The 17,621-nt window shown below is 47.6% G+C and overlaps 1 protein-coding gene across 1 annotated transcript; it reads right to left on the bottom strand.

Moving 5' to 3' along the window:
* Positions 1 to 1,537: 1,537 nt before the first annotated feature.
* On the bottom strand, positions 1,538 to 14,816 carry RPL36A (ribosomal protein L36a). The gene is given in 7 exon segments (XM_075322799.1): positions 1,538 to 1,604; positions 3,270 to 3,392; positions 4,971 to 5,038; positions 14,423 to 14,443; positions 14,446 to 14,481; positions 14,484 to 14,526; positions 14,745 to 14,816. Coding segments are annotated over 7 exon segments (384 nt in total). The 3' UTR covers positions 1,538 to 1,583.
* Between the last annotated feature and the right edge of the window lie 2,805 nt (positions 14,817 to 17,621).

The following is a 17,621-nucleotide window of genomic DNA, read 5'->3' on the forward strand; positions in this document are numbered from 1 at the left end:
CGCAATGGGTACCTCAACCTTAACAACACCGCCGACATAGTGGGGTGAGAAGGGAGCATGCCGGGGGCCCCATCGGGGTCCTCTTTTCTTCCATCCGTCATACTATGTATGAGAAATCTTTTTTTTTTTTTTTTTCTTCTATGAGTGGATATGTGCCTCCTTCCACACAAAGCATAAAACTGAGGAGCCAGTGGTCCACGGGAGGGTGTATAGGCAGAGGGGAGGGGTTACACTTTTTAAAGTGTAATACTTTGTGTGGCCTCCAGAGGCAGAAGCTATACACCCAATTGTCTGGGTCTCCCAATGGAGCGACAAAGAAAGGTAAATATTCCAATAAAACTTTATTTACGCAAAAAAAAAACCTCACTAAGGGGTTAAGCCTTTCAATCCAGATGTTTCCTTTAGAAAAATCTGTGTGAAGGTATTTGCACACATTCTCTTTTTCTGGTAGATTCCACCTGGCATCAACTTGGCAGGAGGGGAAAAAAAAATTTGGCCATAAAATAAGCATACTGCAAAAGCAATGTGAAACCGATATTGCTATACTCAAGTTCCATGTTATGTCACTTACCCATCAAAAAAACATGCTCATTCTGTACAGTGTAAGACACCAGTGGCTAAACTACCGAAAACGACAGTACAGCCACCTTAGGAAAGCCATGAGCGAGTTCCTAAATACTTGGTTTCGCGATACTCGTAACGTGTACGGTCTAATTCACGTATTCATTCCGAATAGCGTGTGCAATGCAAGTCAATGGGGAATACTTGCAATGTAATGAGTAACCCACCCGAATGCCGTACCAATCGCTGAGTAGTGAATAGTGCGATATTCGGTCTACTCGTTACATTGCGAGAATTCCCCATTGACTTGCATTGCACACTCTTTGGAATGCATACGTGAATATTAGACAGTCGTTACGAGTATCGCAAATCCGAGTATTTCGAAACTCGCTCATCATTAGTGGTTTCCTGAAGTGGCTTTGTCAAGATATTCAACAGCTGTGCCACAACTAAATGTGGCCTTGGGCATTGTCTTGCCACACCAGGGTCAGCAAAATGCCAAACAATTTACCAATACCTTTTTCAGAAATATCAAAATCTTGTGGCAGCTCATCCGTCCCTTGTTTGGCCTGTAATTCTAGAAAATTTGTTACATAAGGGAGACCCAATAAGTCATTGCACAGTTGTGTACTGTTGGGAACAATGCAAAGTACAGTCCCATTGTAGAAGAAAACATCTTTGAAAATTTCTCAAAAAGTCAAAATTTTGCTAAGTAATGTATAAGAATATGCACATGTGTAGTCATTACTATTTTTTGCTTTCTGGAGCCAAAACAAACTAATAAAGGCATTACCAGCTGGTCCGATCTAAATAAGGCATCCCAAGGCCCAGCATTACTGCTTTTCTTTTCCTCCCTACTAGTCATGTACCCATCTGTGTAAAACCGGCAGCATTGTTATGTAGGATTAAGAATGTTATGGCAGCTACCAACAAAAAAAAAAAAAAAAAAAAAAAAAAACCACCACAACTTTAAGAATTTCTGGTGACAAATTTTATTGAGATCCAATGATTCCAGGAAGAGCTTAAAACTGGATAACTTGTCCCTGAAAAGTAAAAAATAATATTTTAGCTGAATTGCATGAAACAAAAAGAAACTTAAAAAGCTATTTGAAAATTATTTTAAAAAGGGAACCAGTCACCTCAGAAAACAAAAGGGTTACTCTGCTCAGCCACCTGACCGTGCGGCTACTGGGAGAAGTTTAACTTATTTAATCCTGAGAGCTGCCAGCTTTCAGTCATGGGGGCGTGCACAAAACTGTTACAGCTCACTATACCGAGAGGCGGCTGTAAACACGCTCTAGCACATTACCTCTGCTCACAGTATACTGAGCGCTGATGGAAACTTCACAAGAACACCTGAATGACAAAACCGGCAGCTGCTGGGAGGAATAACATTTATTTCCTTCAGGGAGCCAGCTATCAGTGAGGCTCCTGTACAGCTTTAGAAAGCCATTATCCAGCAAATTAATAGTGACAGGTTCCCTTTAATCAGGCATAGACCACTACTAATACGCTGACACAGGAGCCCTTCCAAACTTTCTTCAATTGCGGAGGCTGATAGGTCATCTACCTCACAAAGTGTGAAAGCAGGTGGGCATACCACAGTTAATGTACTAGAATAGTGCAAATGGTTAAACAAACAGTATCAAGCCCTCAATTTTCCTCTTCTAGTTTTCATAATCACACCAATAGAGGAAATAGATAACAGATAAGATCCTTTTGAAGTATTACATAAATGAACGGTTTTGCTTATCTAGACAATCATTTTTGTCTCTACTTGGTGTAAAAACCTTATTTTTTTTATTTTTACACACACCTTAGTTATCACTATTTTTATACCTATATTTAAAATGGTCACAGAAGTCCCTATGTGACTGCAGACTTGTGACTCGTCACATCGCACGTAGCATGCCCTATGAGCTCTGCGGCACCAACATGGAAACAGAGCTTTCTTGTGATTGTGCATACTTCCTGCCACATTTGTAGTATTGCTCAGCTCACATTTGGAGCAAGTACGCACAACTAGTCAAAATGTGGCCGGGGATATGCATATCATACTTTGTCACGTCTACCGTCACCGCAAATTAAAAAAAAAAAAGTTTGGCGTGACCCATAACTTTTTTGCATGGGTAGGTGTGAGGGCTTGGTTTTTTTGCGCCTTTTGGCCAATTTTTTTATTGACACCATTTTGGGGTTGAATATGATTTATCACTTATTGCATTTATTTTTGCAGTGCAACAAATTTTTTATTTCCCTTCTTTAGGGCATGTACTGATCAGGTTTAGGGCCGGCAAAATATTAAAGCGCCACTCCACTTTTTTTATTGCACCGCTGGAGTGGTGCATTAAATCTGAGTCCCCTGATCCCTGTATTCTACTCATCTTCCATCACCGCCGCCGAAAAAGCATGAAAACACCAGTGGGCGAGTACAATAATGGGGGCAGGGGACTCAAGACTTTAAACGCCACTCAAGCACGGAAACAAAACATAATGCTGGTGTGGTGCTTTAAGTGTTTATTTATATGTTCATTTTTAATGAGGGATTAATGGTGGCGAATGGTTTTGTTTTTTTGTCCATAAAACCCACACAGCCTTGGTGTACTTATGCAATCATAACTTTGCAGAGCTACTAGCCTACACAAAGGACTTCTGGTAAAATGCTTCAATTCTCTTAGAAGAGGGGTCAGTCACTAAAAAACCTAACTTACCTTTCTCTTCTTGTCTCCACCAAGCTCAAAGTGTTTACATCTCTTGATGGCCAACATCCTCTTGGATCGGCAGTTTGAATCGACACACTCCAGCCTCAGCACAATCTTTTTGGTGGTCTTGGCCTAGTTAAACAAAATGACAAACCCTTTTATGACTTGGCAATATGCCTTATTTTTTGCTTTCGTTTATCTCCCCCCCTCTCTCAGGAGCCATACGCCATATGAATACCCATAAGGCTGTCAAGTTCAGGTCAGGAGACCGGAAGCCGGTCCGTGAATCATGATCTGTATTCTATATAACACAATCTATACAGCCGAGAGGAATAAATTGGGACAAAGTAACAAATACAAGCGAAGTGTGCTGTGTCACAATCACTGTTGCTTAGAAAACAGTGTGAGGATGCACAGGCCAGAGCCGCCAGTGGGGGAGTTTCTCAGGAGCAACATCAGAAAAAAGAAAAAAAAAAAAAAAAAAAAACACAACCAAAAACACCACACATGGTAGTCAGTCAATGGTGGACTCGTGCATTTTTCAAAAAAATCTTCTGGGGAAAATGCTCGGGCCCGCCATTGACTTACATTATGTTCTAGTATGTGGGTCATGGCCATCCGAGCATGGTAGTGCTCGCTCAGTATTATATTAATTATTATAGCGCCATCAATTCCATGGCACTTTACATGTGAGAGGGGTACACATAATAGGGACAAGTACAATAATCATAAACAATACAAGGCACAGACTGGTACAGGAGGAGAGAGGACCCTGCCCGCGAGGGGTCACAGTCTACAAGGGATGGACGAGGAGACAGTAGGTGAGGGTAGAGTTGGTCGTGCGGCGTTGTATCAGACTGAGGATTACGGAATGTTGTAGACTTGTCAGAAGAGGTGGGTCTTCAGGTTCCTTTTGAAGCTTGTATGCGATGGTGGGAGGAGAATATGAGAGGGGAGTAGAGAAGGAGATCTTGTCAGAATTGAAGGTTACGTGCAGGTAAGTACCAGGAGACTAGGTCACAGATGTAGGGAGGAGACAGGTTGTTGATGGCTTTGTAGGACATGGTTAGGGTTTTGAACTGAAGTCCTTGGGCAATGGGAAGCCAGTGAAGGGATTGGCAGAGAGGAGAGATCGGGGAGTAGCGGGGGAAAGAGGTGGATTAGCCGGTCAGCATAGTTTAGAATAGATTGTAAGGGTGCGAGACTAATTGACAATTGTTTCCAATAGGAAACCGACCACCACTTTTGTCCAGGATTAGTAAGAAACAGCGTTGTCTGCAGTAATGGCGTCTCTCAGTCTGACACAGCACCGCACAATCAGCTCTACCCTCACCTACTGTATCCTCACCTATCCTTTGTAGACTGTGAGGCCTCGTGGGCAGGGTCCTCTATCCTCCTGTACCTGTCTGTCTTGTACTGTTTATGATTATTGTACTTGTCCCCATTATGTATACCCCTTTCACATGTAAAGCGCAATGGAATTGATGGCGCTATAATAATAATAATAAATAATAACATTGACAGCAGTGTAGTGGAGGGACTTGTGCCGTCAACTCTGGCAGAGCTGTTGAGCTCAGTTACCAGATGTAGCACATACAGCCATACTGCCACCATAGGTGAAGCGTTTCACATGATTCACCAGTAAAATATTTTAGCCAATTGATTGCAACTTCCAAATACAGCGATAAAAATATTATACAAAATAGTCACCTTTTTACGGAAGATCGGCTTGGTCTGTCCACCATAACCACTCTGCTTGCGGTCGTATCGCCTTTTTCCTACAGGTTAGAGAATCATCATTATTCCACAAATTAGCAAGCTGAGGTACAAAATGCACAAAAAAGAACTCCCAAAAAGCCTATAAAATGGCATTAAAGAGGTAGTAGATATGATCACAGTAAACCCTGGTGAAAGTCGGGTCGGAATCTGTGCACCTTTACAAACATTCACTTTGGTGAGAAAAAAAAAACCTTGTTATTTTCCGAATCCCAAGTGTTTTTTTTTTGCAGCTTTTGTTTTCCTGCACACAAAACCTGCCTTGGCAGTAAAAACGTACAAAAAGCAGGTTTTGATGTTTTTGGTGCAGATTACCGTATGCGTGTCATTTATCTACAACACATGTTTAATAAAGTTAGCTTTGTCCCTAAGGGGGAAAAAAAAAAAACCAGACTTCTTTGGGAACCTCCCCAAACCACTGCAACAATGGTGAAAGAATATTGACAACATAGACTACTAGGCCATAAGGCTATGTGCGCACGTTGCGTATTTGCATGCGTTTGATCAGCACCGCAGCGTAATGCATGCGTCCTGCGTCCCCAGCACAATCTATGAAGATTATGCAGGAGCTGTGCGCACGTGGTGTATTAGAGCGCAGCGCTTCGGCTACTGCCCGAGGCGCGCGTTCTAAGAAGAGACATGTCACTTATTCCGTGCGCTCTGCATGCAGCCCCCGCTCTGTCTATGGGAGGGGCTGCACTCAGAGCGCATGGAATCGGCTTTTTTTTTTCATTACGGACTCTTTCTGCAGCGATTTGAAGCGCACGTGTGCTGTTCATATCGCTGCAGAAATTTCTGCAGGGACAAACGCTATGTGCGCACATAGCCTAAGAGTCGTGTACTCCGGTGCACTCCAGTGGGGCTACTGGCTGGTGACAAACTGCTGGAGGAAGAGTACAAGACTGGGGACATCGATTAGAAGCTCCACTCATAAGGTAAAATTGACAAACAAAACCAAAAACAAGCAAAGCATGGCTTTAAACATACTTGGTGTGAAATAAAGGTTACTACACTTTAACGTTTAGACAGGCTCAGGGAACAACAAAAAAAAATAAAAGTCTCTATGGCAGAAAACATCAATAAGTAGGCATTTAGTTTTGTTTCTTCTGTGCACGGTGGGAGATCTGGGAAGATGACTAAAATAAAAATTCTGGTAATGAATAGAGAAGGGAATTTTGTTACTTACCGTAAATTCCTTTTCTTCTAGCTCTTATTGGGAGACCCAGACGATTGGGGTATAGCTACTGCCCTCCGGAGGCCACACAAAGCACTACACTAAAAAGTGCAAGGCCCCTCCCCTTCTGGCTATACCCCCCCCCGTGGTATCACGGGTTCTCCAGTTTTAGTGCCAAAGCAAGAAGGAGGAAGCCAATAACTGGTTTAAACAAATTAACTCCGAATAACGTCGGAGAACTGAAAAACCGTTCAACATGAACAACATGTGTACCCGCAAACAACAAAAAAATCCCGAAGGACAACAGGGCGGGTGCTGGGTCTCCCAATAAGAGCTAGAAGAAAAGGAATTTACGGTAAGTAACAAAATTCCCTTCTTCTTCAGCGCTCTATTGGGAGACCCAGACGATTGGGACGTCCAAAAGCTGTCCCTGGGTGGGTAAAGAGATACCTCATGTTAGAGCTGCAAAACAGCCCTCCCCTACGGGGGTGTCACTGCCGCCTGCAGGACTCTTCTACCTAAGCTGGCATCCGCCGAAGCATAGGTATGCACCTGATAATGCTTGGTGAAAGTGTGCAGACTCGACCAGGTAGCTGCCTGGCACACTTGTTGAGCCGAAGCCTGGTGTCGTAATGCCCAGGACGCACCCACGGCTCTGGTTGAGTGGGCTTTTAGCCCTGAAGGAACCGGAAGCCCCGCAGAACGGTAGGCCTCTAGAATTGGTTCTTTGATCCATCGAGCCAGGGTGGCTTTAGAAGCCTGCAACCCCTTGCGCGGACCAGCGACAAGGACAAAAAGTGCATCGGAACGGCGCATGGGCGCCGTGCGGGAAATGTAGATTCTGAGTGCTCTCACCAGATCTAGCAAACGTAAGTCCTTTTCATACCGGTGAACCGGATGAGGACAAAAGGAAGGCAAGGATATATCCTGATTAAGATGAAACGAGGATACGACCTTAGGGAGAAACTCCGGAATGGGGCGCAGCACTACCTTGTCCTGGTGGAACACCAGGAAGGGAGCCTTGGATGACAGAGCTGCCAGCTCCGACACTCGCCGAAGCGATGTGATCGCAACAAGAAACGCCACTTTCTGCGACAGGCGAGAAAAGGAAACTTCCTTCAGAGGCTCGAAAGGCGGCTTCTGGAGAGCAACTAGTACCCTGTTCAGATCCCATGGATCTAACGGCCGCCTGTACGGGGGCACAATATGACAGACCCCCTGTAGGAACGTGCGCACCTTAGGAAGACGTGCTAGACGCTTCTGAAAAAACACGGATAGTGCCGAGACTTGCCCTTTAAGGGAGCTGAGCGACAAGCCCTTTTCCAACCCCGATTGCAGGAAGGAAAGAAAGTTGGGCAATGCAAATGGCCAAGGGGATACTCTCTGTGCAGAGCACCAGGATAAGAAAATCTTCCACGTTCTGTGGTAGATCTTAGCAGACGTTGACTTCCTAGCTTGTCTCATTGTGGCTACGACTCCTTGAGATAATCCTGCGGACGCTAGGATCCAGGACTCAATGGCCACACAGTCAGGTTCAGGGCCGCAGAATTCTGATGGAAAAACGGCCCTTGGGACAGTAAGTCTGGTCGGTCTGGCAGTGACCACGGTCGACCGACCGTGAGATGCCACAGATCCGGATACCACGATCTCCTCGGCCAGTCTGGGGCGACGAGTATGACGCGGCTGCAATCGGATCTGATCTTGCGTAACACTCTGGGCAAGAGTGCCAGAGGTGGGAAGACGTATGGGAGCCGGAACTGCGACCAATCTTGAACTAATGCGTCTGCCGCCAGAGCTCTTTGATCGCGCGACCTCGCCATGAATGCCGGGACCTTGTTGTTGTGCCGGGACGCCATTAGGTCGACGTCCGGCACTCCCCATCGGCGACAGATTTCCTGAAACACGTCCGGGTGAAGGGACCACTCCCCTGCGTCCATGCCCTGGCGACTGAGGAAGTCTGCTTCCCAATTTTCTACGCCTGGGATGTGAACCGCGGATATGGTGGAGGCTGTGTCCTCCACCCACATTAGAATGCGCCGGACTTCTTGGAATGCTTGCCGACTGCGCGTCCCTCCTTGGTGGTTGATGTATGCCACCGCTGTGGAGTTGTCCGACTGGATTCGGATCTGCTTTCCTTCCAGCCACTGTTGGATGGCCAGTAGGGCAAGATACACTGCCCTGATTTCCAGAACATTGATCTGCAGGGTGGACTCCTGCGGAGTCCACGTCCCCTGGGCCCTGTGGTGGAGAAACACTGCTCCCCACCCTGACAGACTCGCATCTGTCGTGACCACTGCCCAGGATGGGGGCAGGAAGGATCTTCCCTGAGACAATGAGGTGGGAAGGAGCCACCATTGTAGAGAGTCCTTGGCCGTCTGGGAAAGAGAGACTTTCCTGTCCAGGGACGTTGACTTCCCGTCCCATTGGCGGAGAATGTCCCATTGAAGTGGGCGCAGATGAAACTGCGCAAAGGGAACTGCTTCCATGGCTGCCACCATCTTCCCGAGGAAGTGCATGAGGCGCCGTAAGGGGTGCGACTGGCCTTGAAGGAGGGATTGCACCCCTGTCTGTAGGGACCGCTGCTTGTTCAGCGGAAGCTTCACTCTCGCTGCTCGAGTATGAAACTCCATGCCAAGATACGTTAGCGACTGTGACGGTGACAGATTCGACTTTGGAAAGTTGATGATCCATCCGAACGTCTGTAGAGTCTCCAGCGTAGCATGTAGACTGAGTTGGCATGCCTCTTGAGAGGGTGCCTTGACAAGTAGATCGTCTAGGTAAGGGATCACCGAGTGTCCCTGAGAGTGCAAGACTGCTACCACCGCCGCCATGACCTTGGTGAAGACCCGGGGGGCTGTCGCCAGACCGAATGGCAGAGCTACGAACTGAAGATGGTCGTTTCCTATCACAAAACGTAGAAAACGTTGATGTTCTGTAGCAATTGGCACGTGGAGATAAGCATCTTTGATGTCTATTGAGGCAAGGAAGTCTCCTTGAGACATTGAGGCAACGACAGAGCGGAGGGTTTCCATCCGGAACCGTCTGGCGTGCACATGTTTGTTGAGCAGCTTTAGATCCAGAACAGGACGGAACGAGCCGTCCTTTTTTGGAACCACAAAGAGATTGGAGTAAAACCCTCGCCCTTGTTCCTGAGGCGGTACAGGAACCACTACTCCTTCCGCTCTTAGGGAGTCCACCGCCTGCAGCAGGGCATCTGCTCGGTCTGGATGTGGGGAGGTTCTGAAGAACCGAGCTGGAGGACGAGAACTGAACTCGATTCTGTACCCGCGAGACAAAATGTTTGTCACCCACCGGTCTTTGACCTGTGACATCCAAATGTCGGAAAAGCGGGAGAGCCTGCCCCCAACCGGAGATGCGGAGGGGGGGGGCTGGAAGTCATGAGGTAGCCGCTTTGGAAGCGGTTCCTCCATTTGCTTTCTTGGGGCGTGCGTGAGCCCGCCAGGAATCTGAGACTCTTTGCGTCCTCTGAGTCCCTTTGGACGAGGAGAATTGTGTCTTGCCCGAACCTCGAAAGGACTGAAACCTCTGCTGCCATTTTTTCTGCTGAGGTTTGCTTGATCTGGGCTGGGGTAAGGAAGAGTCTTTACCCTTGGACTGTTTAATGATGTCAGCCAATGGCTCGCCAAACAGTCTATCTCTAGATAAAGGCAAGCTGGTTAAACATTTTTTGGAACCAGCATCTGCTTTCCAGTCCTTTAACCACAAGGCTCTGCGCAAAACTACCGAATTGGCGGACGCCATTGAGGTGCGGCTGGTAGATTCTAGGACCGCATTGATAGCGTAAGACGCAAACGCAGACATCTGCGAGGTAAGGGACGCCACTTGCGGCGCCGCTGGATGTATGATAGCATCCACTTTTGCTAAACCAGCTGAAATAGCTTGGAGTGCCCATACGGCTGCGAATGCTGGAGCAAACGACGCGCCGATAGCTTCATAGACAGATTTTAACCAAAGGTCCATCTGTCTGTCATTGGCATCCTTAAGTGAAGCGCCATCCTCCACTGCAACTATGGATCTAGCTGCAAGTTTGGAAATCGGGGGGTCTACTTTTGGACACTGGGTCCAGCGCTTGACCACATCAGGGGGGAAAGGAAAACGGGTATCCTTAGAACGTTTAGAGAAACGCCTTTCTGGATGAGCGTCGTGTTTCTGGATTGATTCTCTGAAGTCAGAGTGATCCAAGAAAGCACTCAATTTACGCTTGGGATAGAGGAAACGAAACTTCTCCTGCTCTGCAGCTGCCTCCTCTGCAGAAGGAGCTGGGGGAGAAATATCCAACAGTCTATTGATGGCTGAGATAAGATCGTTTACCATGGCGTCCCCATCCGGGGTATCCAGATTGAGAGGGGTTCCAGGATAAGACTCCTGATCACTCTCTTCAGACGCATCACAGGGCGACTGATTGCGCTGAGACCCTGAGCAGTGTGATGACGTTGAGGGTCTTTCCCAGCGAGCTCGCTTAGGGTGGCTGGGGCTATCATCTGAGTCATAATACTCAGCCTGGGAAGCCGGGGACCCCCTTGCAGTCTGGACTAATTCCAACTGAGGGGGATTAGAGGACAGAGACCTCGCCGTGTCCATAGACTGAGCCCCAGTCATGGATTGCAAAGTTTCAAGGATTTTTGCCATAGTCACAGACATTCCATCAGCAAAAACTGCAAAGTCTGTCCCTGACACCGGGGCAGGACTTACAAGCGTCTCAGCCTGGGTCACTACCCCTCCGGACTCCGGCTGGCGAAGCAGCACCGGATCTGAGCATTGCACACAATGGGGGTCTTTGGAACCTGCTGGTAGAGCAGCCCCACATGCAGCACACGCAGTGTACACAGCCCTAGCCTTGGCAGCCTTGCGTTTTGTGGATGACATGTTGCTGCCTCCTCAGAGCGATCTGGGGTATCCAGCCAGGAAGCGACCTTACAGTGCAAGAATAACTAAATATATATATGTGGTGACACAGTACACCAATACACACTGAGGCACTAGAGGGGCCAGCTGAAATGCCGCTTACCGCCCGCTTAAGAGCGGGTGTGTGGTATCCAAAAGCCCCCTAGTCCAGGTCTCCCAGAGCCTTGCGTCCTTCCTCCAGCCAGACTGCATGTAATGGCTGCCGGCGTCCTGAGAGAGGAGGGGGGGCGGGCCCTGGGCGTTCCTGGCTAAGAGCGGGAAGCCTGCTTCCCTCTGTGCCTAGTGAGAGGGCTGGAGCATGTAAATCAGGCTCCAGCCCTCGTCGCTGCTGCGAAACAGCGTCTCTCCCCTACCCTGATTGACAGGGTGGGGGCGGGAACGAAGCGGAGCTAGGCCGCAAAAGCCGGGGACTGGATTTATAAACGCCGCCGCCGTAAAAGCGCGGTCGGCGTGTCCCCGGCGCACCACAAGTCACAGCAGCGCCGCCCGGTCCAGTGGGGGTCGGCGCTGCGTTCCCACAATACAAAGTCCCCCAGTAAACTGTAGGAACACTAACTCCAACGTTACGGTCCCCGGCGCACTACAACACCCAGCCAGCCCGGAGTGTGTCTGTGCCTGCCGGGGACACAGAGTACCTGTATGATGCAGGGCCTTGTCCCTGATTGTACTCCTGCTCCATATCCATCAGGTGCTATGGGTCTGTGGATGGAGCCCGGCGTCAGAGCTTAGAGGCCGGCAGGATCCCACTTCCACAGAGCCCTACAAGGGGATGTGGAAGGAAAACAGCATGTGGGGCTCCAGCCTCTGTACCAGCAATAGGTACCTCAACCTTACAACACCATCCACGGGTGAGAAGGGAGCATGCTGGGGGCCCTATATGGGCCCTCTTTTCTTCCATCCGAAATAGTCAGCAGCTACTGCTGACTAAAATCTGTGGAGCTATGCGTGGATGTCTGACCTCCTTCGCACAAAGCTTGAAAACTGGAGAACCCGTGATACCACGGGGGGGGTATAGCCAGAAGGGGAGGGGCCTTGCACTTTTTAGTGTAGTGCTTTGTGTGGCCTCCGGAGGGCAGTAGCTATACCCCAATCGTCTGGGTCTCCCAATAGAGCGCTGAAGAAAAGTGGTTTCTTCAGTACAGACGGCTCAGATCACAGATGAGAATCACAGCCTTACAGTGGTCTTTGGTGACATGAAGTTGCAAGAACAAAAAGCAGAGCAGCGGGGGCTGCATTGATTTATATTTATTTTTTTTAACATTATATACACACATAGGGCCTGTAGGTGAGGTAGAATTTCCTAGCCCAGGCTTCCAGTGGTGCTGATATCTGGGGCTGCACATTATATATACAGGGCCCGTGAGGGGAATATCACAGAAGAGCCTTACAGTGGTCTTTGGTGATATGAGTGGAGCAGCGAGCGCTGCTATCTGTGGCTGCATTATATGTCTACAGGGCCTGTAACGGGAAAATCCCAGCAGAGCACGGCCTTACGGTGGTCTTCTGTGACATACAGCGCATATATATATATATATATATATATATATATATATATATATATATATATATATATATATATATATATATATATATATATATATATATATATATATATATATATATATATATATATATATATATATATATATATATATATATATATATATATATATATATAAATATACATATACATACACACACAGGACCTTAAGGGGGGGTCCCAGCCCCAGCACAGCCTTATAGTAGTCTATTACATGAAGTTGCACATACAAGGAGCAGAGCAGCGTGCGCAGATATCTGGGGCTGATTTCTATACACAGGGCCCAGGAGGAATCACAGCACAGCCTTTCAGTGGTCTTCGTTGACATGGAGGCACCGATATCTGGGGCCGATTTATATACACAGGGCTGGGGGAAGAGGGGGGGGGGGGAATCCCAGCACAACCTTACAGTGGTCTTGTGATATGAAGTCACACGTACATGGAGCAGATCAGCGAGTGCTGATATCTGGGGCTGCATTATATACTCAAGGCCTGGGGGGGATAACCCAGCACAGCACGGCCTTACAGTGGCTAGGCTACTTTCACACATCCGGCTTGAGCCCTGCGGCTCAATCCGGCTGGTGCAAGCTATGCAACGGATGCGGTGAAAACACCGCATCCTTTGCATAAGTTTTCCCATGCGGCCCGCCCGGTTTTTTGCCGCTTGCGGCATGCTACTGAGCATGCGCAGTGGCAAAAACCGCATGCGGCGGCCGGATGCGGTATTTGCCGCATCGCGCCGCATCCGGCCGCCATAGGCATGCATTGAGAGATGCGCCGCATCGGCCGAATGCGGCGCGATGCGGGTTTTTTTTGCCGCACGAAAAAAACGTGCCAGGCAACGTTCCATCCGGCCGCCGCATCGGCTAATCTGCCGCATGCGGCAAAAACCGGATGGAACGCAAGGCCTTGCGGCACAATGCGGCACTAATTAAAGTCTATGCAGGAAAATCGCAACCGGCAGCAAAAAAAAACCGGTTGCGATTTTCCTGCAAAGTGCCGGATTGTGCCGCAGAAGAAAAACCGGAGGTGTGAAAGTACCCTTAAGTGACAGTGAGCACAGATATCGGGGGCTGCATTATAGTTAGGGCTGTGAGGGCAATATCCCAGCACAGTACGGCCTTACAATGCTATTCTGTAACATGGAGCACTGATATCTGGGGCTGCATTATATACAGGGCCTGTGAGGGAATATCCCAGCACAGCACGGCCTTACAGTGGCTTAAGCAACAGTAAGCACAGATATCGGGGGCTGCATTATATTTAGGGCCTGTGAGGGGAATATCCCAGCACAGTACGGCCTTACAATGCTGTTCGGTGACATGGAGCGCTGATCTCTGGGCTGCATTATATATACAGGGCCTGTGAGGGGAAGATTCCAGCACAGCACGGCCTTACAGTGGCTTAAGCGTCAGTAAGCACAGATATCGGGGCTGCATTATATTTAGGGCCTGTGAGGGGAATATCCAGCACAGTACGGCCTTACAAGGCTATTCTGTGACATGGAGCGCTGATATCTGGGCTGCATTATATACTCAAGGCCTGGGGGGGGGATAACCCAGCACAGCCTTACAGTGGCTTAGGTGACAGTAAGCACAGATATCGGGGGCTGCATTATATTTAGGGCCTGTGAGGGGAATATCCCAGCACAGTACGGCCTTACAATGCTGTTCGGTGACATGGAGCGCTGATCTCTGGGGCTGCATTATACATACAGGGCCTGTGAGGGCAATATCCCAGCCTTACCTTGTGCGTACAGGGAGTCTTCCCCTTCTTGTACTGGGTCACTTTATGGGGCTGATGCTTCCACATTTCTTGCAGTAGGTTCTCCGGGTCTTGGGGACGTTCACCTGCAGAGAAGGGTTAATGGCGACAGGATTTACACCTCCAGTCACTCACACTCAGAAGCCGCAGGCCCCATTACTAAGGAGAGCAGCGACATTCAGCAATCTGCTGCGACACTGATCCACTGACTGCAGAGGAGCTAAACACACACATCACTGGGGGAAACCGCCTCGGGCACGGAGGATGGCAGCAGATTGTAGCCGCACCACACACACTCACTCACCATCTTGGCTGACGCCGTAAAGGAAAGAACAGGAAGCGGAAGTTCTCTCATAAGCGACCAGGCGCTCACCATAGAGAGGGCTGCTGGATAGAGGGGACGCAGGAGCGGCCGGGGAGACTTCCTGGTTTTGGAGGACCTCAGAGCACAGCATTTCTCCTAGGCTGGCTCAGAGTGAGAGCCGGGCGGTCATAGTAATACCGGCTGTAGACACTGCCCGGTTCCCGGGCTCCATACACCATGTGTTCTATTCTACTGCAATTCTTACAGGCACCTGTTTGCTGTATTTGTTGCAAAAAATGTGAAACTGAATGAAAGTCTCATGTATATGCACTACAGGAGCTGATGCATTCAGCCTCCCCAGTCCCCCACATCTCTGTCCAAACCAGTGGTCTCCAACCCTTATTACCGTGAGAGCCACATTCAGCTCTGCAAGAACGATCTGAGCCCCCCAGACAGTGACATCTCAAGTTCCCCCTGGACAGTGACATCCTGAGGGACACAACCCCCCCCCCCCCCCCGACAGTGACATACCATGCCCCCCGGACTGTGACATCCTGGACTCCCCCAACCCCCCCCCCCCCCCTCCCCACAGACAGTGACATCCTGAAGCCCGTGGACAGTGATATCCTGAGCCCCCCTGACAGTGACACCCTGAGCACCCCCCCGAACAGTGACCTTCTGTGCACCCTGACAGCATACCTCCCAACTTTTCAAGAAAGGAAAGAGGGATAAAGTAAGCGGTGCGCGCAGCGCGCCGCGGCAAATTTTGACCACGCCCCTAGCCACACCCCTAGCCACACCCATTTAGCAGTAAGGGTCATTCAGCAGATGCCGTGGACTGTTCATTCATATTTATAGCAGTCAGAATTTTTTATATTTCTGTGTCACTATATGACATGTTGCTTATTTGTGCCTATCAATCCGTGTTCACACGTTGCATAAATTCTGTTTCTTTTTGTTTCTGTCTGCACCAAACTACACAATAACAATCTTCTCTGTTGTTTTCATTTTTGCTGCATTTTTGCTGCATTTTCTCCATTAGTTAATGCGTTTTTGGTTCAGATGTGAACCTGCGTTTTTAAGTGTTTTTATTGTACAGAGAAGCTTTTTCCTGCATTTTTTTAAGCTCCACATAGAAACCTCCAGAGAACCCCCCCCAAAAACCGCAGAATTCAGTGGCGTCTTTTCATGGAATCACATCCACTTTACTTGGACAATTAAACACAGCAGAATAAATGTACAAAGAAACAGCAGAAGAAAATGCAGCATTTACACTTCATGTGAACACGGACTAATTGTCCAAGCAAAGTGGATGAGACATCCTGAAATCTCCGCTCCTGATGCGTGGAAAGACGCCGCTGAACTGTGCGGATTTGGTGTTTCTTTCTTTATAAGCTTCAGGATTCACATAAGCAACAAACATTTATCAAATAAGGGGGGACAATGTATAAAAAATACCGCAAACACGCAATAATCAGAGAACATTGTTATTGCACTCGTGGCGCGGACACCTGCAGAAAAAATGCCGCATTTACGCTATGTGTGAACACGGCCTCAGTGATCAATTTTTATTACATTTTTTATGGTTTTAATAAAGAAAAATAATAAATTGCGCCTTTTTTTCCCGCCATTTACCGATCCCCCATAAATAATCTGATCGCTGTGTTGTTCAGGTCATTACGATTACAGGGACACCAAATATGTCCATGTTATTTGCTGATTTGTAATGTTTATTATTTTATAAAAAAAGTGCAATAAAATTACATTATTCTATTTTTTTTTATTATTTTTAGTAACTTTATTAGAAGAAAAAAAATCCTCTTTTCCTCTCCCTCTAGAATACAGGACATAGAGATGCTGCTCTGTACAATGTAGCTCTGTCCTGTGTATTTATGTGAAATCCTCCTCTGACATCATCAATCCTAGTGGCTCAACAGCTAGAGCAGCTAGGAAAGCCAGAGGTTGCTGGACACAAGTTTTGAACGTTGCTGGTTTGAATCCAAGGTGGTGAAGATAATAAAAAATTTGTATTTGTATTTTTTTCCTAATTTCTTTATAGTAGTTTTATGGGAACAAATGAATCTGACTCTTTCACCAACATTGAGATACAGTATTTATCTATCTATCTCTATCCCTCTATCTATCTATCTATCTATCTATCTATTATCTATCCTATCTATCTATCTATCTCTATCCCTCTATCTATGATTCTATCTCTCTATCTATGATTCTATCCATCTATCTATGATTCTATCTATGATTCTTTATATGATTCTATCTATCTATGATTCTATCCCTCTATCTATCTATGATTCTATCTCTATCTATCTATTATCTTTCGTGTATCTATATATCCCTCTATCATCCATCCCTCTATCATCCATCCATCCCATATCATCCATCCATCCCTCCCTCTATCCCTCCCTCTATCTCTCCATTCATCCCTCCATTCATCCCTCTATTATCCATCCATCCCTCTATCCCTCCATTCATCCTCTATCATCCATGCATCCATCCCTCCCTCTATCCCTCCATTCATCCCTCCATTCATCCCTCTATCATCATCCCTCCCTCTATCCCTCCATTCATCCCTTTATCCCTCCATTCATCCCTCCATTCATCCCTCTATCCCTCCATTCATCCTCTATCATCCATCCATCCATCCCTCCCTCTATCCCTCCATTCATCCCTCCATTCATGCCTCTATCATCCATCCATCCCTCCTCTATCCCTCCCTCTATCCTCTATCCATCCCTCCATTCATCCCTCTATCATCCATCCATCCCTCCCTCTATCCCTCCTTTCATCCTCTATCCCTCCATTCATCCCTCCTTCTATCCTCCATTCATCCTCCATTCATCCCTCTATCATCCATCC

This window comes from Anomaloglossus baeobatrachus, chromosome 9 (genome assembly GCF_048569485.1).
Source record: "Anomaloglossus baeobatrachus isolate aAnoBae1 chromosome 9, aAnoBae1.hap1, whole genome shotgun sequence".
In the NCBI taxonomy this organism is placed as follows: domain Eukaryota; kingdom Metazoa; phylum Chordata; class Amphibia; order Anura; family Aromobatidae; genus Anomaloglossus; species Anomaloglossus baeobatrachus.